The sequence below is a fragment of the Rhinopithecus roxellana genome, chromosome 12, assembly GCF_007565055.1.
Source record: "Rhinopithecus roxellana isolate Shanxi Qingling chromosome 12, ASM756505v1, whole genome shotgun sequence".
NCBI lineage: Eukaryota > Metazoa > Chordata > Mammalia > Primates > Cercopithecidae > Rhinopithecus > Rhinopithecus roxellana.
In genome coordinates, this window is record NC_044560.1 from 92,185,606 (window position 1) to 92,211,834 (window position 26,229).

Here is a 26,229-nt window from a genome sequence, read left to right on the forward strand (position 1 = left end):
GGCATGGTGGCAGGTGCCCGTAGTCCCAGCTACTCGGGAAGCTGAGGCAGGAGAATGGCGTGAACCCAGGGGGCGGAGCTTGCAGTGAGCCGAGATCACACCACTGCACTCCAGCCTGGGCCACAGAGCGAGACTCCGTCTCAAAAAAAAAAAAAAAAAAAAAAATTAGCCAGGCATGGTGGCATGCCTGTAGTTCCAGCTACCCAGGAGGGTGAGGCAGGAGGATTGCTTCTGCCCAGGAGTTTGAGGCTGCGGAGAGCTATGATCACACCACTGCACTCCAGCCTGGGCAACACAGCAAGACCCTTAAAAACAAAACCAAACAAAACCCCACAATACCATTTATGTTAGCACCAAAAAATGAAATACCTAGGTATAAGTTCAACAAAATATATATAACATTTTTATGAAGAAAACTAGAAAACTTTTTTGAAAGAAATGTAAAAAGAACTAAGTAGTAAACAGATATTTTGTGTTCATGGATAAGAGATTTAATATTGTCAGGATGTCACTTCTTTCCAACTCAATGTAGAGATTCACTGCACTCCTAATCAAAATCCCAGAATTTATTTTGTAGACAGCAACAAATTCAATCAGCTGGGGGTGGTGGCTCACACCTGTAATCCCAGCACTTTGGGAGATCAAGGTGGGAAGACTGCATGAGCCCAGGAGTTTGAGACCTGGGCAACATAGTGAGACCCTGTCTCTACAAAATTAGCTAGGTATAGTGGCATGTGCCTGTAGTCCCAGCTACTCTGGAGGCTGAGGTGGGAGGATAGCTTGAGCCCAGGAAGATTGAAGCTGCAGTGAGCTGTAACTGCACCACTGCACTCCAGCTGGGCAACAGAGTGCACCTCTGTATCCATAACAGCAAACCAAACTGAATCTAAACTTTATATGAAGAGGCAAAACACCCAGAACAAAGTCAGGAGGGCTGATGTTACCTGACTTCAAGACTTACTGTAAAAGCTACCATAATTAAGACAGTGTGGTATTGCCTAAAGAACAGACAGATCAATGGAACAGAATAGAGAGCCCAGAAATAAACCCACATAAATATAATCAGCTTATCTTTGACAGAGGAGTAAAGGCAATACAATAAAAAATAAAGATACTCTTTTCAACAAATGGTTCTCGAACAACTGAACATTCACATGTAAAAAAGTGAACCTAGACACAGAACCTACACTCTTGAAAAAAAGTAACCCCAAAAGGATAACAGACCTAAATGTAAAATGCAAACTATAAAACTCCTAGACGATCACATAGGAGAAAATCTAGATGACCTTGGGTTTAGCAATGACATTTTTTTTTTTTTTTTTGAGACGGAGTCTCGCTCTGTCGCCCGGGCTGGAGTGCAGTGGCCGGATCTCAGCTCACTGCAAGCTCCGCCACCCGGGTTTACGCCATTCTCCTGCCTCAGCCTCCCGAGTAGCTGGGACTACAGGCGCCAGCCACCTCGCCTGGCTAGCTTTTTGTATTTTTTAGTAGAGACGGGGTTTCACCGTGTTAGCCAGGATGGTCTCGAACTCCTGACCTCGTGATCCGCCCGTCTCGGCTTCCCAAAGTGCTGGGATTACAGGCTTGAGCCACCGCGCCCGGCCGGCAATGACATTTTAGATAAGTCCCAGCAGCACCTTGCACCCTGTTCACATCCCAGTTTCAGTCCTGGTGGTACCAGCTTCACAGAACTGGCAGGTGCAGCCCACGCCTCACTTATGAGTCCTACCTATGGGAGCCCATTTCCAGTTTTTGCCTTAGTCCGAGCAGTAACAGCACAATTTTCCCTAATACCTCATTCCTGGCGCTGCTAGGCCCCAGGACAGAATGCAGTCTGCCAATGGCTAGGATTGAAAATGGTGCGCCACTGCAGCTGCTAATGGCTCAGAAAGGGTGTGTGACCCAGTGCAAGCTCCTCTCCTGGAACAGTTCCCTCTCTTGGTCTTCTGGCAGCTCCCTATATCAGTTTCAGGGATTGGGAAGGTCAAGGGCTCTTCCGTTGCCAGGCATGCATGATTCCATACATGGGGATGTGGGCTGCTAGAAGTCTCTCGCTTACCCTTGGGAAGTCACTTGCTGATTCCTAGCCAATCTCAGCCAGGTGGGCTGCTTCTCTTCTTTCTCCTTGCTTGCTTTCTGTGTTTCCTGTCACTTTCCTGTTGAATTCCAGTGTTCTATTTTAGAAAATATATCAGAAGTATGATTGTCTATACACTCTTTTGGTTCTTCTAAGTGGAGGAGGTGAGCATATGAAATGCTTCTAGTCAGCCATCTTTTTGTTGTTGTTGTTTTGGAGACAGGGTCTAGCTCTGTCGCCCAGGCTGGAGTACAGTGGTGTGATTTTGGCTCACTGCAACCTCTGCCGTGCCCCATCCCTGGAATCAAGTGATCCTCCCAACTCAGCCTTCCGACTAGCTGGGACCACAGGTGCACATCAGCATGCCCAGCTGGCTATTTTTTTTTGTATTTTTAGTAGAGATGGGGGTCTCATGATGTTGCCCATGCTGGTCTCAAACTTCTGAGCTCAAGTGATACACCTGCCTCAGCCTCCCAAAGTGCTGGGATTATAGGTGTGAGCCACCGTGCCCAGCCCTAGTCAGCCATCTTGAAGCCCCTTTGGTTTCTTGCAAAACAAAACATACTCTTACTATTCAATCTAGCAGTTGTCCTCCTTGGTATTTATCCAAAGTAGTTGAAACCGTATGTCCACATAAAAACCTGCACACAGATATTTACAGCAGCTTTATTCGTAATTGCACAAACTTTGAAGCAACCAACATTCCCATAAGTAGGTGAGTGGATAAATAAACTATGAAATATCTGGACAATGAAATATTTTTCAGTGCTAAAAAAAAATGAGCTATCAAGCCATGAAAATACATGGAATAAATTTCAATGCATAATACTAAGCGAAAGAAGCCAATCTGAAAAGGTGGCATGCTGTATGATTTCAACTATGTGACATTCTGGAAAAGACAAATCTATGGAGACAATAAACAGATTAGTGGTTGTCAGGGATTAGTGGGGAGGGAGGATGAATAGGCAGAGACCAGAGGGTTTTTAGGGCAGTGAAACTATTTTGTATTATACATGATGGTGGATGTATGTCATTATACATTTGTCAAAACCCACAGAACGTAAAACACCAAGAGTAAACCCAAATGCAAACTATGGACATGGGTGATAATAACGAGCCAATGTAAATTCATCAATTGTAAGAAATGTACCACTCTGGTGGAGGATGTCAATGAATGGGAGACAATGTATGTGTAGGGGCAGCAAGTATATAGGAAATCTCTGTATTTCCCACTCAATTTTGCTGTGCATCTAAAACCGCTCTAAAAAATAAAAGTCTAGGCTGGGCGCAGTGGCTCAAGCCTGTAATCCTAGCACTTTGGGAGGCCGAGATGGGCGGATCACAAGGTCAGGAGATCGAGACCACCCTGGCTAATACGGTGAAACCCCGTCTCTACTAAAGAATACAAAAACTAGCCGGGCGACGAGGTGGGTGCCTGTAGTCCCAGCTACTTGGGAGGCGGAGGCAGGAGCATGGCCTAAACCTGGGAGGCGGAGCTTGCAGTGAGCTGAGATCCATCGGCCACTGCACTCCAGCCTGGGCGACAGAGCCAGACTCCGTTTCAAAATAAATAAATAAATAAATAAATAAAGTCTATTAAAAAATTTCAAAGAACAACAAAAAGAGCTCTTGATAACAAGATGCAAATCTCCAACCATGGGGAAGTAGAATATAAGCATTTCCTAAATGTATATAACTAAATATCCTAAATGTGTGTAAAATCCTTTTATGTAGAGCATTTTGCAGGTCTGGTGTTTCTACCAAACAGACTTTGGAAAATGCCACTGGAGTACTAAATAATTATAATTTATAAAGCAAGATGGCAGAAATGAAAAACTCAATACAAAGTTTGGAAGATATAGTTGAGGAAAACTTCATGAAAGTTGACCAAAAGGCAAAGAATAGGGATAAGAACAGAGATATGACTACTACAGAACCAGGTCAAGAGATTCAACAACTGGGCCGGGCGCGGTGGCTCAAGCCTGTAAACCCAGCACTTTGGGAGGCCGAGACGGGCAGATCACGAGGTCAGGAGATCGAGACCATCCTGGCTAACACAGTGAAACCCCGTCTCTACTAAAAAAATGCAAAAAAGCTAGCCGGGCGAGGTAGCGGGCGCCTGTAGTCCCAGCTACTCGGGAGGCTGAGGCAGGAGAATGGTGTAAACCCGGGAGGCGGAGCTTGCAGTGAGCCGAGATCCGGCCACTGCACTCCAGCCTGGGCAACAGAGCCAGACTCCGTCTCAAAAAAAAAAAAAAAAAAAAAAAAAAAAAAAAAAGAGATTCAACAACTGAATAAACAGGTATGATGGGAGTGAATAGAGAAAAGGAAGTGAAAGAAAATAACTGATGATGACGATTATTTATTTATTTTTTTGAGACAGAGTCTCGCACTATCATCCAGGCTGGAGTGCAGTGGTGCGATCTTGGCTCACTGCAAACTCCACCTCCCTGGTTCAAGCAGTTCTCATGCCTCCTGAGTAGCTGGGACTATAGGCATGCACCACCATGTCTGGCAAAAATAAAAATTTTTGTATTTTTGGTAGAGATGGGGTTTCGCCATGTTGATCAAGCTTGTCTTGAATTCCTGGCCTCAAGCAATCCATCTGTCTTGGCCTCCTAAAGTGCTGGGATTACAGGCATGAGCCACCATACTCAGCCAATTTTTTAAAATTTTATAAAATGAAAGTGTCTAGTATGGTAGGTGAAAATACATCCAAGGTGAAATTTTAGGGTACTGGGAATTAAGAGAAACTTCCAAGAGAATGAAGAGATTTCATACAAAACTAAATATGTAAATCTAAGAATGATTTACAGAAAACAAAGACCTTGGAAAGAGTAAACTGAGACCCTCACCAAAAAAGACAGGTGAACAGAATCTCAAGAAACTAAGAAGGCTCCAGGAGAGATTTCTTCTAGAGTATGATACGGATAGAATATATAATGTACTTGGATATAAAGAGAGATGTACACAGTAGCAAGAGAGTTTAAGGTTGAATTAATAATAAGTACACAGAAAAATAAACACATAACAAGAAAATCAACAAGATTTCCCCTGAAAATGAAATGCTGAGCAACAAAGGAAAAGTAATCATCGTATACTACATGGCTCAATTGATAACAGCATTTAACTAGTTATAATAACAAAACACTCAATTTTGATCTAATTAAAATTATAGTATCATGGAAATGGGGTAGGGAAATTATGTGTGGGTGGATAAGGGCAAGGAAATAAAGAAGAATTAAATTCTCATCTTCTAGAGTGGGTAGTCAGTGGAAAAATAACTAAAAAAGATAGCAATATAGACATGCTATTTAGATACAGAGGTAAATAAAAACATCAGTTAAATTGAAAGTGACTGCCTCTGGGGAACAGTAATTGACAGGGGGATAAGAAGTGTGTTTGTCTTGTTTTTGTAGTAAGTTGTATAGACCCTTCATTCCTTTAAACTATGAATGTGTGTAACTGATACAAATCAAAATACCTTTTAAAAAGTTCTCTACAGTTAAAAAAATGAAACGTAGGTAAAATATATAAATGTGGAATATCACATTCAGTCTGTGATAGCTTTTATTGTTAACATTTGAACGGACTATAAAGGTTATTTGGACTAATCCTATCATTGTATAGATTATAAACTGAGGCTCAGATAGGGAAGTGATATCAAGGTCACACAAAGTGAATCAAGGCCCACTCAAGAGATGGCGACACAATGATCAATGAAGACTATTACAGCCTGACCATGGCAGGTTCTGTCACCTTCTATAGGTTATTGGAAAGAAACTATGGCTGAGCCTTCCCTTCAGGCTCCTACATTCTAGGATTTGATTAGAGACATACTCAACTCCTAAGAGAAAGATAACCCTAACTTCCATGGGGATCATGCCAATTGCTTAGACTTCCTAGAAGAAGATGGAGTGTCTGCTGAGTAACAGAAAAGGGTTTCACACATTTATCTTAACTTACACAGTAAAAAATGAGTATTTTTATTTATAGTTATCCCCTTGGAAGGTTGTATATCTGCAGATAGTTATTTTAGTTACTGTCATAGACAGTTTATGAAATGGGAACAGATATGCACAACCCAGGATGATTACCCACCCAGTCCATCCACTAGATTTTGCAATGAGTCAACCACTCATTGGTTGATCTCCAAAATCAGGTTTACTTTCATTGTACCAAAGTTTGTCACCATCAATGATTGTGTAAAAAAAAAAAATCAGAGAAATTTCATATGCATTTTAAGGGTGGCACCACTACTGAATGCTGGGAGGATTCTGGAAGGTAGAAGGGATCACTCAGAAGGGAACACCCCTAACTGGGAAGGAAGGCTATTATTCTAAACTAGGCCAGGGAGCTCTTGGTGCTGTCCCTGCATTAGTTCCCCATCCCTGAGTTCACAGAAAACTTACCTAAGTTTGATTGACATTATTTCAAATGCCAAAGATAAAAATTGTTTAAAAGATTTTACTTAGGTTTACAAGTGGAAAGGCGCTAATTACTGGTGTAAGACAAAAGAAAGTGCAGACACTAGGTCTGGGGCTTGTGCACAGGTAGTCCTGTCATCTGCTCTTACCTGTGGGGGCCTGCATGGCTGAGCTGGGGATGGTGGCAGCATCTTGGGGTACAGTGCTGGTATCCGGTTCAGGAGTGCTGGTTGTTGGTGAGGCAGGTGGTGGGTTCAGCAAAGTTCGAGGTTTCCTCTGTCAAAATGAATGGGGAAAAAATTGCTACCCATGACAGGTCTTTTCATTCTCTATTCTTGGCACTTAATTCACCCATGAAGCAAAAATATATTTATGGATGGAATAGTGTTTTATCCTTGTTTTCTACACAGCATCTGGCTTAAAGCTATACATATACCTGTAGCAAATGCTTAGTAGACATTTTCTGAATCTATATACAAGCCTCTGGTCTTTTGTAGGATCAAAGCTTAATGTATTATCTTTTATACTAGATTCAATATTATCATATGAAGTTCCAGATCCCTTATTAGTTGGGCAAACAAAAGCAAAATATGCTATAGTTTAAGTCTGCTTTGACATTACTTTGTACTTTGTCTCTTTAAAAATGGAAACAAATAAAAAATAGAAATGACCCTTCTAACTCTACAAACAACTTTACTCTGTGTGCCTCTCTCTTCACCTCATTACCTGCCCTTCTTTCCCTTAAATCTCTTACTCTAGTAAATCTCTATTGCTTCTTTAAAAACTGCAATTTTACCTGGTCCACACCTTTACAATGATGTCTCTTCCACTTGAAATGCTCTCTTTTTTAAAATTTATTTTACAAATTTGTTTATCTAATAAGCTTTTCTAGTTTTTCTCTAATCATTGTCTCTTTTATGTTACCTCTGTTTTTTGAACTGTTGCATTTGTCAATATATTGTCATGATATGTTTATATACCAGTATCCCTATTCACCTGGAACTCTGAAAGTCTGGTTCTAAGTACAATTCTTAGCATGGTACTTAGCATAAAATAAGTGTAAATAAAATTTTTTATGAAGCATGCAGTATAGAATAATAGAGGAAATAATAAAGATGATTTGAGAAATCTATTATTTCCCCTACACTGTTCAGGGCAGTTTTTGGGGGAGAAGGATCTCAGGTTTTCTTCTGAGAAACAGTTTCCTAAAAAGCCTTTTTTTGTTTTTTTTTTTTTTTTTTGAGACAGAGTCTTGCTCTGTTGTCCAGGCTGGCATGCAGTGGCATGGTTCTGGCTCACTGCAACCTCCACCTCCATGCTCAAGTGATCCTCCCCCCTCAGCCTCCTGAGTAGCTGGGATTACAGGTGTGTGCCAGCACGCATGGCTTACTTTTATAAATTTTTTGTAGAGATGAGGTCTCATATTGCCAAGGCTGGTCTCGAACTTCCTCCTGCTCAAGCGATTCTCCTACCTTGGCCTCCCAAAGTGTTGGGATTATAGGCAGGAGCCACTACGTCTGGCTAAAAGCCTTTCTGAATGCAAGGCAAACATAACCATCACAGAGATCCAAAAATCCACTTTTACTAAATGCTTCATGTAGGGGTAACTGCTGGGAGCCATATCAACCTGTCTGCCTTCTAGGAGTATGTTCTCTAAAGAGATAGCTCTGATGACAGCAGGCATATATAAGATGGCTTTGCCTGTGAAAGCAATCATGAAACTCTCATGAAGCATTCAAAACACACATTGAAAGTGAACATCTGCTCATGTTTTTTTTACTGCTAAAAGTGAAAATCCAAATAAGTAACGAATGAGTCAGGGAAGGAAGGAAATACCACTTCAACTTCAATGAGTTGATGGTAGGATTTCATTGGGTCCCTAAACGAACAAGCCTGGTAGGTTTGGTGCCTGAATAATGTAAACCTATTTGAGAGAGGTACATGTACAATATTATATGTACTCATACATTATCTCATTTCCATTTTACAGGTGATAAAATGGGCTCAGGACTTTACCCAGAGAAGTCTTCCCAAAGTCATACAGGTGGTAACATATGGAGATAAGATCTAAACCTAAGTATGTCTGGCTTTAAAGCTTATGCTCTATCCACAAGACTACTCTGCTTCAAAAAGAGATATAAAGCCAGCCATGGTGGCTCACACTTGTAATCCCAGCACTATGGGAGGTCTAGGTGGGAAAATTGCTTGGGCCCAGGAGTTTTGAGACCAGCCTGGGCAACATAGCAAGGCCCCATGTCTACAAAAAATTTTTAAAAAATTAGCTGGGCATGGTGGCACATGCCTATAGTCCCAGCTACTTGGGAGGTTGAGGTGGGAGGATCACTTGAGCCCAGGAAGTCAAGGCTGCAGTGAACAATGATTATGTCACTGTACTCAGCCTGGGTGACAGAGTGAGACCCCGCCTCAAAAATCAAAGCAAAACAAACAAAAAGGGATATAAGGCTCACAGGTGAAGTGGAAGGCATATACACTTGTAGGGGTAGGCAAAAGAACACAAAGGAGAATTAGAGTATCAAATGCTAGGACATAAAATACAGGAAAAGATGAGAATGACTGCTTTCAAGAAGGCTGGAAAGAAAAAGTACTTTGGTTACTACGTTCAAGACTTCCTGAGGGAGCAGAGCAGAGGCAATCACAGAATCAGTTTTTGAGTTCTGAATGATCTTAAAGGCTATTTAACCCAACCATCTACCCAATACTTATAATTCCCTCTCCCTAAAAGATCCCTCCTATAGAGTCATCCAGTCCCTGATGAAATACCTCTAGTTATAGGGGCTCATTACTTCCATTTGGGGATAGATTTAACTATTCCTTTTATGTTGAGACAAAGCTTCTCTGCTTGAGTTTCCATTTATTGGTTCTAGTTGGAGCCCCCCAGATAAGTTTTCTCCCTCTTCTGACTGTCCTCAAGATGTCATCATCAAAAGCCATCATCAAAAGCATGGCTTCTCTGGGCTTTGCATCCTTAGGGCCTTCAGCCTCTCCTCTACAACATGAGAATGAGAGGTGGGTAATGAAGGCAAAAATGAATTAGGACCTGGGTTAGTGGTAACAGATCAAGAGGAGCATTATGTGTTACACAGGAAGATCAGGAGGTGATATTGAGAATCTGAAACCAAAAATAAGAGACAACTGAGATTGGTAACATCATCACTAAAATCATCCATCCATCCATCCATCCATCCATCCATCCATCCATCCACGCACCCACCCACCTATCCTCCTACCCATCCTGCATATTCTGAATATTTCCCAAAATATTGACTAAGATATAAGGCACCACAGGAGAAAAAAAAAGAAAAAGATTAGGTTCTTGACCTTGAGGAGCTTATATTCTACAAGGACTGAAGTCAGTGGAAGCTAATAAACAAGCAAAACAAACCAAGAGACAAACAAACTAGCCCCAGGGAGGAATTAATGAGATTGGGATGGAATGCCCAGGGAGAACTGGGTATCATCTCCATACTGGAACCAGGTATTCTTGTTCAGGGAGGAAATTCAGAGAAATCTCCTGACAGTTAAGAAACGAGTGGAGGAGGTGATGCTAAAAGGGGCCCTAGAGAAGCTGCTGACAGAAGTCTTTTTTTTTTTTTTTTTTTTCCTCATATTAATGCCTTCCTTAGGGAAGATACCCATGAAAAACAGGCCATGACTAAGAGGTAGTACTTTCAGTAACAGTGCTCAGTGAAGCTGACTCAGCTGTCTTTTCCAATACTAGAACACTAGAAGTGTTGTGTCCCTCAGGAAATGTGGGAAAGAGCGAATATATGCTAGGGAACCAGTGACCTTGGAAGTAGATTCTAAGGACCAATCTCTGTAGGTTTTGCCATTTACTAGCCATGTGATCTTAGAAAAATCATTTTACATCTGTAAGTCTCAATTTACTATAAAATAACATTAACACTATCTCTTAGGGTTTTGTGAAAATCATGGGATATGTATGTATTGGCATTTAATACAGAGTCTGACAGTTAGTAGGTATTCAATTTTTTTTGAAGAGGTACAGATAGCAAAAAATACATTTACATGCAACCTGAAAAAGCTGATTAAAAGAAAAAAAAAAACACATTTACAGAATTAATTTGTGCTTTCTGTCCACACGATGGACATCTACTTTGGAAAGGTTAACAAAGAGCAGTTTCTTCCATGTACACTAGACCAGAATCTCCTCAAATATGAGTAACTTTCAAAGTTAAAATTTGTTTCCTATCCTCCACAAGCCTATCTTTAATGTTACCAACTCTCAGGCAAGTAGCAAGTAGGGATGACGATCTAGGAAATTCCTCTTATAAGCATATACAAGATAGAGAAGAGGGCCATATATGCCCCTTTCCAAGAGAGATGGGTATGGATGAATGACCGCCCCCAACCCCCTCCCCCGACCCGCCTTATTTTTTTGAGATGGAGTCTTGTTCTGTCGCCCAGTCTGGAGTGGAGTGGTGCGATCTCTGCTCACTGCAAGCTCCGCCTGCCGGGTTCACGCCATTCTCCTGCCTCAGCCTCCAGAGTAGCTGGAACTACAGGCGCCCGCCACCATGCCTGGCTAATTTTTTGTATTTTTAGTAGAGATGGGATTTCACCATGTTAGCCAGGATGGTTTCAATCTCCTGACCTTGTGATCCACCCGCCTTGGCCTCCCAAAGTGCTGGGATTACAGGTATGAGCCACCGCGCCTGGCTGAATGACCCCTTTATAATCCCTTATCCCTTTCTGGGAAACCCACATTTTACCTACCTTGCTGCCAGGTTTGGGACCTCTCTTCTTTGGGAATTTCAAAGGTTCAGCTGTCTTGGATGGGGCAGAGATGGGATGGGAAATTAGGGTCTTGGGTGTCCGGCCCCGCTTCTTTCCTGGTTTACGCCCCCTCTGCCCTGGTTGATGTTCCAAGACAGTTTTGGTGCTGCTGTGGATGCTGGGCTTCTCAGTATTCACATCCGAGGCAGGATAGGGATTCTTTGGAATCACAACTGCAAGAAAAAGACTCATTCTATCACCCTCCCTCCCCCCTGCATTCTCATCCCAGCCAGAAGGAAAAAAGGACTTGCCACTTCTGCTCAGGTAGTTTTGTTCCAAGAAGCTGGTTTCCTGGTATTTGACCTAAACCTTTAGGAAATCTCTGAAGAAAACTGAATTTAGATTGGCTGGAATTGGAAGTTTTAAATTATTTCTGGCAGATGCAAAAAAAAATTGAATTTTTCTTCCTAAGGCATCTTAGACAAGTATTGTGACCTAAGTCAAAGCTGAAGTATATAAATATTAACAGAATCATAGGCTCAGAGTTGAAAGGGCTCTTAGAAACCTATAATTCTCTCCTGCTAAGAATGAAGGTCTGAGGCTCAGAACAGAACAAAATGCCCTCCCCAAGTTACATAGTGAGTTGGGGATAAGAACTTCTGTTTTGAAATTGAGCCCTGATAACTATGCCAGGGATTTTCTAAATCAATCTACTTGAAGTTTTAGTCTGACTCTTGCAGTGAGGAGTAGAGGAAAATGTGGAAATATACATCTGATAGTATCTCTCCTTAAAATCCTTTGCTCTTAAAAACGTTTATTTCTCATTACCTTTAAGGTAAGGTCTAAATTCTTTATCCTGATTTCTAAGGACTTTTCTGACTCTGCCTATCTCGCTCTCCCATTATGACTAATGTCATTTCCTATCATCCCACCCCATGTTCTAGGAGCCCTGTATGTTGAGCTATTATTCTTTATCAGACACATGTCAATACTAAATTTTCAGCACTCGATCCAGGGCCACCTCCTTATTGAGGCCTTCTCTCACCATGTCCCAACTAAGTCAGTGCCCTCTCTTTACTCCCAAAGCATTCTGTAGACATCTATGTTACAGTACTTCTTAATTTTACTCCAATTATTCATTTTTTCCTTAAACTGAGAATTTTTTGAGGTAAGGGATATCTAATTCATCCTACAAATAGTGAGCACTTACTGTAAGTTACACACTGTGCTAAGCCGTGGGGATAGAACAGTGAACAAACCAGACTTCCACTCTCATAGAGCTTACCTCCTAGTGAGAGAGACAGAAAATTAAAAAAATAGCACAATATACAGTAAAATGTTAGGTAGTGCTAAGTGCTGTGATTAAAACTAACGCAGGGTAAAGAAACAGAATTTTAAGGGAAGTCCTCTTTGAGAAGATGACATTTACACAGAGCTCCCGAAAGAGGTAAAGGCACAATGCCTTATGAAGATGTGAGAGGGTATAACAACAAGCGCAAAGATTATGAGACAGGAACATGTTAGTGTATTTGAGAAATGGAAAGGAGGTCAGTAGAGCTGTAATTGAGTGAGCAAGGGGGAGGGTAGAGAGAAATTAGGTTAGAGAGTGAGTAGCAGTAAAATTGTGTAGGACTGTAGCCTGTGAAAATGAACTGAACTTATTCTAAATATAAAGGGAAGCCACTGGAGGGTTTTGAGCAGGGGAGGGACAAGATATACTTAAACAGACCACTCCGACTGCTTTGTGAGAGGGACGAGAGTAGAATTAGGGAGACCAGTTAATAAACTATTATATAGGGCAGGTAGAAGATAATACTTCCTAGGCCTCCAGGTAGGAAGAGATAGTGGTAGTACAATGTTAACGATGTAACAACTAGAAAAAGTCAGAGTAATTATTTAAAGACAGCACAGAGCTGTCATGAGGATTAGATGAACTGGAATTCCAGGGGATGGCCTCTGAGGTAGCTGATACTGTTTTCTTTCCTGAGGGCATCTGCTAATTTTGGCATAAACTAAGGATCGGGCTTGGCATGTGGTGAGGGGCTCCATTGGAAGAAAGAGAAATGAGAGCTGCTGTGACAAACTGGAAACTTAAGGAGCCCCTTCATGTGGCCAGTTTTTCTCACTGGGTATTTGCTGAATTTTGGGTCAGCACACTGGAACTTTAAAGCTTTTAAAAAGCTTTTATAATCTTGTGGTTTTAGGAGACAAGGTTCCACTAGAAGTAGGTGGTATACCCCAAACACATGGCTGATCTCCTCTTAAAGATATTTTGAAACTATAAGGGGTAAGAGGTAATAAAACTAAGCCCCAGACCTCTCAAGGGTAGGACAATCTCCTGCAGTGTTTCAGGGCTAAGAAGATATAAATTAGGTTCTCAATCCATGTCCAAAAAACAAGGATAAACCGTAGGCACAATCCAGACGTGGTCTAACTCAATCCATAATTAGATTGAGGTGATCAGGTCCTATCCTATTAGTCTACCAGAGGAAAAGAAGAATTCTTTCTCATGGAAGATACCAGTTGAAGCCTCAATAGTTCTTTTAATATAAAATGTTTGGCATACTACAAAAATTATTAGACATAACAGAGTCAAAACAGTGTGATCAAGAGAAAATACAGGCAATAGAAAGAGACCCATATATTATCCAAATAATGGAACAAACACACAGATTTTTAAAAAATCATAATTAAGATGTTAAAATGTAAAAAGATGAACAAAATGTAAGAAAAGATAGATAGTATCCACAGAAATATCTATATAAAAATTAAATGGACATATTATAACTAAAAAATACAGTATTAGGAAGAACTCATTGCATAGATTTAAGGGCAGACAAGAGCCAACAGAAAGGATTGATAAACTTGATGAAAAAATAGAAAACATCCAAAATAAAGTACAGTGAGAAAATATGAAAAAATATTTTATAGCATTAGAGATAAGTAGACACAGTCAATAGGTCCAAAATATGAGTGGCTGCAACCCCAGATAGAATGAAGAAAAAGCAATACATGAAAAGATAGCAGCAGAGACTTTATCTCTAACTAATGAAAGACATCAACCCACAGATTCAGTATGCCTATGGATTCAGCAATCCATAGTAGGAAAAATACAAAGAAAACTATGCCAAAACACATAATTGTCAAACTGCTGAAAATACAAAAGATGAAATACAGATGAAATGAAAGGGAGGAAATACAAAGATACATTTTAAAAAGCACTCAGAGAGAAAAACAGCATTACAGGAGCAACAATAAGAGTGATAGCTGTCTCTTCAATAAAACTGTGTAAGCAAGAAGCAGTAGAATAGTATCTTTAAAGGGCTAAAAGAAACAAACTACCAAAGGTAGAATTATACACCCAGTGAAAACATCCTTCAGAAATAAAGGTAAAATAATGAGATTTTTCAGATAATCAAAGCTGAGAGAATCTGTCACCAGCAGACCTAACTATGGAAAATGAAAAGGAAGTTCTCCAGGCTGAAGGAAAGTAATTCCAGATGGAAACATGAAACTACAGGAAAGATAAAGAACACAAGAAAGGGTAAACATGTGAGTTGATACAAAAGGATACTGATTATTTAAAACAATAAAAATGACTTGTGCCATTTATAACATATGTATTAATAAGTTATATGACAGCAATAGCACAGAGGATCAAAGTGAAGAGTAAATGGAGCCAAATTTTGGTATGAATTTTGCATTATTTGGGAGTGTTTAGAGCACTTCTTTAAGGTAGATTTTGACAAGTCCAATATGCATATTTGCATAGGGCAATTAATTAAAGAATTATCAGTGATAAGAATGTATTACTAAAAAGCTAAGGGGAGAGAAGTCGAATAATAAAATATACTTGATTAATCCAAAAGAAGGTAAGAACAGAGGAATAAAGAAATAAGGAAGAACTTGGACAAATAGAAAACAAAAAAGCAAAATGCAAAATGTTGACTTAAACCCAAATAAATAATTATATTAAATAAAGGTGGGTTAAGTAAAACAATCGGTAGGAATAAATGAACAAACCAGACCAACAAAAGAAACCCCAGAACTCAGTTATATTTGTTTATAAGAGGGCCCCGAGATACAAAGACACTCAAAACATAAAAACACAAGAAGATAAAAGCAAACAGATGAAAATAATATACTCTATAAACACTAACCAAAAGAAAACTAATAACATGAATAACCAATTAACCAACCAACCTACCTGATACATATACCTAATAAATATAGAATATGCAGAGACAATTTCATCATAGATCCATCAGACATTGGGAAGAGAACAGGATAGTATAAATAACTTTATGCCAAAAAATACGAAAATTGAGATAAAACGCCACACAAGACCAGCCTGGGCAACACTGTGAGACCCCATCTCTACAAAAACAAATGGTGTGTGCCTGTAGCCCTAGCTACTCGAGAGGATCACTTGAGCCCAGTTCGAGGTTGCAGTGAGCTATATCGCACCACTGCACTTGAGCCTGGATTACAGAGTGAATACCTCATCTCTTAAAAAACAAAATAAAGCAAAAAATAACACTGACACAAGAAAAAACAGAATATGAAAAGCCTCATATATAATAAAAAAAATTGCAACTGCAATTAAAAATCTTTCCACAAAGAAAATCCCAGGCCTAAATGGCTTCACTGGTGAATTCTAGCAAATATTTAAAGAAGAAATAATAACAAATCTTGCAAAGTCTCTTTTGAAAAATAGAAGAGGGAACACTTCCCATTTCATTTTATAAGGCCAGCATAACCCTCATACCAAAACATGACAAAGATGTTACAAGAAAAAAAAAAACTAGACTAATATCCCTCATGAACATAGATGCAAAATCTTTAACCAAGTATTTGTAAATTAAATCTAGCTCTCTATATATGTGTATCAGATATATAATCCTATATATATCATATCATAACATGCAGGATAATATATCATAACTAAGTGGGATTTATTCCAGAAATACAAAGGTTGTTTAACAATGGAAAATACAATCAGCTGAACACATACATTCACTAAATGAAAGAAAAAGCCCATATATCATCTCAATAGATGAAGAAAAAGCATTTGACAAAATTCAATACCCATTCAGGATAAAAATTATCAATAAACTAGGAATAAAAGAGAATTTCCTTAGTCTAGATAAAGCCATCTATAAAAAAAACTATAACCAACAGCATTCTTAATGGTGAAATATTGAACACTTCTTATTGAATTATGGGATAAAACAAAGTAACTACTATCACCACTTCTATTCAACATTGTATTGGAGGTCAATGCAATAAGGAAACGAAAATAAATAAAATCTATAAATATAGATTGTAAGGGAAGAAGTGTTACTTGTACACAACATGATTGTTTATGTAAATATTCCTCCCTACAAGTCTACAAAATCTATTAAAATAAAAAAATGAATTTGGAAAGGTCACTAGATACAAATCTAATATGTAAAAATCTAATGTATTTCTCTAAATAGCAACAATCTGAAAATTATTTAAAAATCCACAAAATACTTGATGTTATTTGAACATCAAGTATTCAGTGAAAGATGGGCAAGACATCTGCACTGAAAACTATAAAACATTGATAGGAGAAATTAAAGAAGATGTAGATACCACATGGCCACGAAGGGATGTTACATTCATAGATTGAAAGCGTTACCACTGTTAGGTGTCAACTCTCATCAAACTGATCTAGAGTCAATGCAATTCCAATCAAAATCTCAGCAGTTTCTAAAGAAATGTGTGGTGTATGTATACAAATTGACAATTTAATTCTAAATTTTAATAGGAAATGCAAAGGACCTATAGTAGCCAAGTCAATCTTCATGAATAACAGCAAAGCTGGAGAACGTGAATCATCAAATAGCAAGATTCATTATAAAGTTACAGTAATTTACACATATATTACTGGTTGGGCTTGGTGTCTCATGCCTGTAACCTCAGCACTCTGGAGACTGAGGCAGGAGGACTGCTTGAGGCCAGGAGTTTGAGACCAGCCTTGCAACATAGCATAACCCAGTCTCTACAAAATTTTTTTTAAAAATTAGCTGGGCATGGTGGTGCACACCTGTAGTCCCAGTGACTCTGGAGGCTGAGGTGGGAGGATTACTTAAGCCCTGGAGCTTACGGCTGCATCGTGCCATGATGGTGTCACTGCACTCTAGTGTACGTGACAGAACAGGACTGTCTTAAAAAAAAAATAAAAAGACATATATTATTGGTGCAAGGGTAGATGAATGAATCAACAGAGCAAAATAGAGAGTTCCAAAATTAACTACACATATATAGTAATCTGATTTATGATAAATGTGCCCTTGCAATTCTGTGGAGAGAAAAAATAGTCTTTTCAATAAAATTGTGGTGAGTCAAATAGGTATCCATATGGAAAAAAATTAAACTTGAATTCTATTTCACACCAGATACGAAAATTAATGTGAAGGCTAAAACATCTAATTTCTAGAAGAAGACAAATGAGAATACCTTCAAAACTATGGGGGCAGACAAAGATTTATTAAAACAGGACACAAAAAGCATTAATTATCAAAGACTGAAGATTGATATATATGACCTCATTAAAACAAAATATTTCTCTTAATCAAAGGACAATATTAAGAAAATGAAAAAAACCCAGGAAGTGGGAAAAGATACACAAAACACATACATAAGAAAAATAATATCCAGAATATATAAAGAATGCCCAAAAATCAATAATGAAGACTGGGCAATTTACAAAATGGATAAGACTTGATGAAGCACTTCACAAAAATGAGTATAATGGCAAATAAGCATACAAAAAGTTGTTGAATACTATTAGTAATACAGAAATGTAAATTAAAACTATGGGACACTATATCCCACCAAAACTGCTAAAATTTAAAGGACAATATTGGTAAGGATGTGAAGCAACTAGAATTCAACATTGCTGGTGGGAACGTAAATCATTTTGACAAATTGCTTAGCTGTATATCCTATGACCCAACATTTCCACATCTCAGTATATACCCAAGAGAAGTGAGTGATATGACCACCAAAAGCCATGTGCTAGAATAGTCACCATGCATTTTTCATAAGAGGCAAAACTGGAGACAACCTAAAGGCCCAAAAGATTTTAAAAATGTGGTATATTCATAAAGGGGAATATTACAGAGAAATTAAAAAGAAAAATTATTATTGTATGCAGCAACATGAATCTCACAGAAATAATGTTAGACAAAAGAAGCCAGAGTATGTATTTTATAATTATCTTTATATGAAGTTTGAAAACAGAAAAACTAATCTGTAGTGATAGTTTGAGCGGTTGGGCAGGTGGGGTTGGGCAGCTGGGGTTTCAACCAAAAGGGAGAATAAGTGAGTGTTCTGGGGGTGTTGGAAATGAATCCAGCACCCTCTTATATCAATATAAAATAAACACAAACAAAAAAGACAAAAGATAGTGATGAACTGAAATCTCTGAAGAGAGTAATATTATTGGAGAAGATGAGAATTAGTTAGATTCAGAATACATTGGAAGAAAGAGCTGACATGACTGGATGTCAGTGAAAGAAAATTAGCAAAGACAAAACACAAAAGTATAAAATCATATCCAATGAAATAGAGGAGGGCCGGGCATGGTGGCTCACATCTGTAATCCCAGTACTCTGGGAGGCAGGAGGATCACTTGAGGCCAGGAGTTCGAGACCAGCTCGGGCAACATAGCGAGATCCTGTCTCTAGAAATTTTTTTTTTTTAATTAGCCAGAAGTGATGGCATGCACCTGTTCCCAGCTACTCAGAAGGCTGAGGTGGGAGGATCACTTGAGCCCAGGAGTTCAAGGCTGCAGCGAGCTGTGATCACACCACTGCATTACAGCCTGGGTGACAGTGAGACCCAGTCTGTATTAAAAAAAATTTTTTTTAAAGAAAGAGAGGAGTCATAGATGATCCAATATTATTGGCTTAAGCAATGTGGAGGAAAATCATGCCATTTACTAGGATGTTAAACATTGGGGAAGGGAACCAACAGTTCAGTTTTTAAACATGTTTCTTATGAATTACTTGTTAGATATTGTATTAATCATTTTTCACACTGCTATAAAGACATACCTGAGACTTGTTAATTTATAAAGAGGTTTAATTGACTCACAGTTCCGTAATTGACTCACAGTTCCGCAGGGCTGGGGAGGTCTCAAGTAACTTATAATCATGGTGGAAGGGGAAGAAGCATGTCTTACATGGTGGTAGGTGCGAGAGAGAGTGGCGAGCGAAGGGGGAAGAGCCCCTTATAAAACCATCAGATCTTGTGAGAACTCACTATCATGAGACCAGCAAAGGGGAACTGCCCCCGTGATCTAATTACCTCCTACCAGGTCTCTCTCTTTTTTTAAATGGCTTTATGCAGTTATCTTTAATCAGTTAAAATAAAAGTGTAAAAGTGTATATTATCTTTTATTTACCTATGTGATAACCTTAAATCAGTGCTCATTATTTCTTTGTGTGGATTCAAGCTACAATCTGATGTCACTTTTCAGCCTAAAGACCTTTAGTATTAGGAAAGTCTGCTAGCAACACATGCTTTCAGTCTTTACCTGCATTTGTCTTTATTTCACCTGTATTTTGAGAGGAATATGTTGGATATAAAATTCTCTGTTGACTGGTGTTTTTTGTTGTTCTTGTTTTTTGTTTTCTTTTAGTACTTTGAATGTCATCCCACTGCCTTCTGGTCTTGTTTCTGATCATAAGTAAGCCAGTAGTCAAGTTGAGGATCTCATTTATATGATGAATCATTTTTCTCTTGCTGTTTTCAAGGTTTTCTCTTTGTTCTTGGCTTCTGACAATCTGACTATGGGGTAGCTCTCTGAGACATGTTTAATAATTTTTTTTTTATTTCCATAGGCTATTGGGGAACAGGTGGTGTTTGGTTACATGAGTAAGTTCTTTAGTGGTGATTTACGATATTTTGGTGCAACCATTACCCAAGCAGTATACGCTGCACTGTATTTGTCCAGTCTTTTATCCCTCATCCCCTTCCCACCCTTTACCCCTGAGTCTCCAAAGTCCATTGTGTTATTCTTATGCCTTTGCATCCTCATTGCTTAGCTCCCACTTATAAGTGAGAAATGATGTCTGGTTTTCCATTCCTGAGTTACTCCACTCAGAGTAATAGTCTCCAATCTCATCCAGGTCTCTGCAAATGCCATTAATTCCATTTTATGGCTGAGTAGTATTCCATCATATATATATCTATATATATATATATATATATATATCTATATATATATATATCACAGTTTCTTTTTTTTTTTTTTTTTTTTTTTTTTTAGATGGGGTCTTGCTCTGACACCAGGCTGGAGTGCAGTGGCGTGATCTTGGCTAATGGCAACCTCCACCTCCTGGGTTCAAGCGATTCTCCTGCCTCGGCCTCCTGAGTAGCTGGGACTACAGGCGCGTGCCACCATGCCTGGCTAATTTTTTGTATTTTTAGTAGAGATGGGGTTTCACCATATTAGCCAGGATGGTCTTGATCTGACTTCGTGATCTGCCTGCCTCAGCCTCCCAAGTGCTGGGATTATAGGTGTGAGCCACCGCACCCGGCCCTATATCATGGTTTCTTTATCCACTCATTGATTGATGGGCATTTGGGTTGGTTTCACGTTTTTGCAACTGTGAACTGTGCTGCTATAAACATGTGTGTGCCAGTATTTTTCTTGTATAATGACTTCTATTCCTCTGGGTAGATATCCAGTAGTAGGATTGCTAGATTAAATGGTAGTTCTACTTTTAGTTCTTTAAGGAATCTCCACTGTTTTCCATAGTGGTTGTACTAGTTTACATTCCCACCAGCAGTGTAGAACTGTTCCCTGTTCACTGCATCCATGCCAACATCTACTATTTTTTGATTATGGCCATTCTTGCAGGAGTAACGTGGTATCACATTGTAGTTTTGATTTGCATTTCCCTGATCATTAGTGATGTTGAACATTTTTTCATGTATTTGTTGCCCATTTGTGTATCTTCTTTTGAGAATTGTGTATTTATGTCCTTAGCCCACTCTTTGATGGTATTGTTTTTTTCTTTTTGATTTGAGTTCACTGTGAATTTTGGATATTAGTCCTCTGTCAGATGTACAGATTGTGAAGATTTTTTCCCACTCTGTGGGTTGTCTGTTTACTCTGCTGACTGTTCCTTTTGCCATGCAAAAGCTTGTTAGTTTAAGAAGACCCAGCAATTTATCTTTGTTTTTATTGCATTGGCTTTTGGGTTCTTAGTCATGAACTTCTTGCCTAAGCCAATGTCTAGAAGGGGTTTTCGAATGTCATCTTCTAAAATTTTTATAGTTTCAGGTCTTAGATTTAAGTCCTTAATCCATTTTGAGTTGATTTTTGTATAAGGTGAGAGATGAGGATCTGGTTTCATTCTCCTGCATGTGGCTAGCCAATTATCCCAGCACCATGTGTTGAAAAGGGTGTCCTTTCACCACTTTATGTTTTTGTTTGCTTTGTCAAAGATCAGTTGGCTGTAAGTGTTTGGATTTATTTCTGGGTTCCCTATTCTGTTCCATTGGTCTATGTCCCTATTTTTATACTAGTACCATGCTGTTTTGGTGACTATGGCTTTATAGTATAGTTTGAAATTAGGTAATGTAATACCTCCAGATTTGTTCTTTTTGCTTAGTCTTGCTTGGATATGTGGGCTCTTTTCTGGTTCCATATGAATTTTAGAATTGTTTTTTCTAATTCTGTGAAGAATGATGGTGGTATTTTGATGGGAATTGCATTGGGTATTTGTAGACTGCTTTTGGCAGTATGGTCATTTTCACAATATTAACTCTACCCATCCATCAGCATGAGGTGTGTTTCCATTTGTGTCGTCAATGATTTCTTTCAGCAGTGCTTTGTAGTTTTCCTTGTAGAGGTCTTTCACCTCCCTGTTAGGTATATTCCTAAGTATTTTATTTTATTTTGCAGCTATTGTAAAAGGGGTTGAGTACTTGATTTGATTCTCAACTTGGTCGCTGTTGGTGTACAGAAGAGCTACTGATTTGTGTACATTAATTCTGTACCTGGAAACTTTGCTGAATTCTTTTATCAGTTGTAGGAGCTTTCTGGAGGAGTCTTTAGGGTTTTTGAGGTAAACGATCCTATAGTCAGCCAACAGTGACAGTTTGACTTCCTCTTTACTGATTTGGATGCCCTTTCTTTCTCTTGTCTGATTGCTCTGCCTAGGACTTCCAGTGCTATGTTGAAGAGAAGTGGTGAGAGTGGGCATCCTTTTCTTGTTCCAGTTCTCAGCGGGGATGTTTTCAACTTTTCCCCATTCAGTATTATGTTGGCTGTGGGCTTGTCATAAATGGCTTTTATTACATACATCTCTTGTATGCCAATTTTGCTGGGAGTTTTAATCATAAAAAGATACTAGATTTGTCAAATGCTTTTCCTGCATCTATTGAGATGATCATGTGATTTTTGTTAATTCTGTTTATGTGGCGTATCACATTTATTGACTCACATATGTTAAACCATCCCTGCATTACTGTTATGAAACCTACTTGATCATGGTGGATTATCTTTTTGATATGTTGTTGGATTTGGTTAGCTAGTGTTTTGTTAAGAATTTTAGCATTTATGTTCATCAGGGATACTGGTTGGTCTGTAGTTTTCTTTTTTAGTTATATCCTTTCCTGGTTTTGGTATTAGGACGATTTTGGCTTCATAGAATGAATTAGGGAGGGTTCCCTCTTTCTCTATCTTGTGGAGTAGTGTCAACAGGATTCGCACCAATTCTGAACGTCTGGTAGAATTCTGCTGTGAATCCATCTGGTCGTGGACTTTTTTTGGCTGGTAATTTTTAAATTACCATTTCAATCTTGCTGCTTGTTACTGGTCTGTTCAGGGTACCTAATTCTTCCTGATTTAAGCTTGGAGGGTTGTATCCACCCAGGAATTTATCCATCTCTTCTAGGTTTTCTAGTATATGTATGTAAAGGTGTTCATAGTAGCCTTGAATGATCTTTTGTATTTCTGTGGTGTCAGCTGTAATATCTCCCGTTTTGTTTCTTACTGAACTTATTTGGATTTTCTCTCTTCTTGCTAATGGTCTATCAATTTTATTTATCTTTTCAAACAACTAGCTTTTTGTTTCATTTATTTATTTACTTTTTTGCAACAGAATCTGGTTTATTCTGCCTTGGCAGGGTGGTCCTGAGAGTGGCGGATGCCACCCTGTCCTGGGCTGAGGGAGGCCCCAAGGGCCAGCTAAGGCCAATGGTGGGAGAAGTGGGGGGCTGCAGCCCCTGGAATGTGGTGAAGCCAGGTCGAGGCCTGGAGGCAGCTGTGGTATGCTGGGGCAGGGTGAAAGGCACTGGACTGGGACCAGGCCAGTGATACAGGGCTGAGGACCTAGGCCACACGGTCCCATGACACAGAACATGAAACACAGGCACAGGGCTCACAGTAAGCACATGGACAAGTGGGCACAGGGTCACAGGCCAGATGCACACCCAGCCATGGCTGGGCCAGACACTGGGACACAGTGGTGGTGTCACACACAGACCACAGGGAGGACACGGCACTATGGAACACATGGATTTGTCGGCCACAATGCACAGACCAGGCCACAGAGCTTGAGGGACATAGCAAGGGGCCTTTTGGCACTACTGCACTGAAATCATGTGAGATAAGGGTGGTGGGGCACTCTGGAGGTGCCTGGGGTGGTTCCTTTGAGGCCCTCTAGGCTTAGTATGTCTTCCACACTTTGTTGAGCAGTTTTACCACCTCAACATAGATGATAAACACTATGGCCACATTCAGGACAACCCAGCCCAGGCAGGAACAGGGCCCTTGTAGAATGCCTTGAGCCCTCCTTCCTCAGGATCTGCAAGCCACAGTCCCATGTGTTTCAGTATTTGTGCACCTCCAGGCCCTGCATCTGGGTCTTAATCACGTCCAGAGGAGTGTTTCCAAAGACACTGGCTGCACCTACAATAGCTCTGAAGACCCCAGTGATCAGCAGGTTCTTGGGCTTGTTGAGGTTGTTCCCTCGGTACCAGTTGCACAGGGAGATCATGACAAAGAAGCAGATAGCCTGGTTCGAGCCCTGCCTCAGCATGGTGGCCGTGAGGTCCTGGTATGTTCCCTTCAGCCCTTGTTCCCTAACCCCACGGAAGAATCTCCCTAACCCCATGGAAGAATCCTGTGTACCTGGGGTTTGGGGAGGTCTGGTTGTCGTTGAACTTCACCTTGATAGTCTCCATGGGGCACACAACCACCATGGCCCTGGCCATGCTGGCTCCTGAGCCACAGAGCAGCTCATGCGTGCTGTCCAGCTGTCCCTGGGCATCCTGCATGTGGTTGCTGAGGAACGCAAACATTCCAAACCTGACGGCTGCCTTGGGGATGGAGCTGCAGAGGTGGGAGCTGAGGCCATGGTATAGGCCCAGGACGCCATGGCTGTGGATCATCTGCTGCACGCAGTCTCCAGTGCCCCGGTACCGCGGCAGGTGCGAGTGTTCATCCAGATGCAGCTGCGTCTTCACGTATTTGGTGGGGAAGGTGATGCAAATGTCAATGCCGCCCACCAGGCCAACTGCCAGGATCGCCTCCCCCCGGGTGTGTCAGTTTGGCCTTCCCAGATACAGGCTCAGCGGCCACCAGAGCACGCAGGGTGTGGCCATGGCAGGTGGGAGGTAGGGGCTCATTTATCTTTTGTACAGTTTATTTTGTTTCAATTTGATGTAGTTCTGGTCTGATCTTGGTTATTTTCTTTCTTCTGCTGGGTTTGGGTTTGTTCTTGTTTCTCTAGTTCCTTGAGGTATGACCTTAGATTGTCTGTGCTCTTTCAGACTTTTTGCTGTAGCCATTTAGGGCTATGAACTTTCCTCTTAGCATCACCTTTGCTGTGTCCAGAGGTTTTGACAGGTTGTGTCACTACTGTCATTCAGTTCAAAGAATTATTTAATTTTCATCGATTTCATTTTTAACTCAATGATCATTCAAGAGCAGGTTATTGAATTTCCATGTATTTGCGTAGTTTTGAAGGTTCCTTTTGGAATTGATTCCCTGTTTTTTATTTAACTGTGGTCTGCGAGAGTACTTGATATAATTTCAATTTTCTTAAATTTATTGAGGCTTGTTTTGTGGCCCCCATATGCTCTATCTTGGAGAAAGTTCCATGTGCTGTATTCTGTGGCTATTGGATGGAATGTTCCATATATATTTGTTAAATTCATTTGTTCCAGGGTATAGTTTAAATCCATTGTTTCTTTCTTGACTTTCTGTCTTGATGACCCGTCTAGTGCTGTCAGTGGAGTACTGAAGTCCCCCACTATTACTGTGTTGCTGTCTATCTTCTTTCTTAGGTCTATTAGTATTAGTCTGTTTTCATGCTGCTGATAAAGACATACCCAAGACTGGGAAGATAAAGAGGTTTAATTGGACTCACAGTTCCTCATGGCTGGGGAGGCCTCAGAATCGTGGTGGAGGCGAAAGGCACTTCTTACATGGTAGCGGCAAGAGAAAATGAGGAAGATGCAAAAGTGAAAACCCCTGATAAAACCGTTAGATCTTGCAAGACTTATTCACTACCATAAGAACAGTATGGGGAAACCACCCCCATGATTCAAATTATCTCCCACTGGGCCCCTCCCACAACACATGGAAATTATGGGAGTACAATTCAGGATGAGATTTGGGTGGGGACACAGATCCAAACTATATCATCCCACCCCAGACCCTCCAAATCTCATGTCCTCACATTTCAAAACCAATCATGCCTTCCCAACAATCCCCCAAAGGCTTATCTCATTTCAGCATTAACCCAAAAGTCCACAGTCCAAAGTCTCATCTGAGACAAGGCAAGTCCATTCCACCTATGAGCCTATAAAATCAAAAGCAAGCTAGTTACTTCCTAGATACAATGACGTACAGGTATTGGATAAACACAGCCATTCCAAATGGGAGAAACTGACCAAAACAAAGGGGTTACGGGGCCA

At 40.0% G+C, this 26,229-nt stretch overlaps 1 protein-coding gene and 1 pseudogene across 12 annotated transcripts in view; both read right to left on the minus strand.

The window, feature by feature from the left end:
- SCMH1 (Scm polycomb group protein homolog 1) overlaps window positions 1–26,229 on the minus strand; it is a 232,628-nt gene that overhangs the window by 38,025 nt on the left and 168,374 nt on the right. For all 12 annotated transcript variants that reach the window (XM_030942574.1, XM_030942568.1, XM_030942572.1 and 9 more), the window contains 2 exons: window positions 11,260–11,492; window positions 6,654–6,780 (listed from right to left, as the gene is read on the minus strand). In XM_030942574.1, coding sequence (XP_030798434.1) covers window positions 6,654–6,780; window positions 11,260–11,492 — 360 coding nt within the window. The remainder of the gene's footprint in view (window positions 1–6,653; window positions 6,781–11,259; window positions 11,493–26,229) is intronic.
- On the minus strand, window positions 23,895–24,909 carry LOC104654913 (annotated as a pseudogene).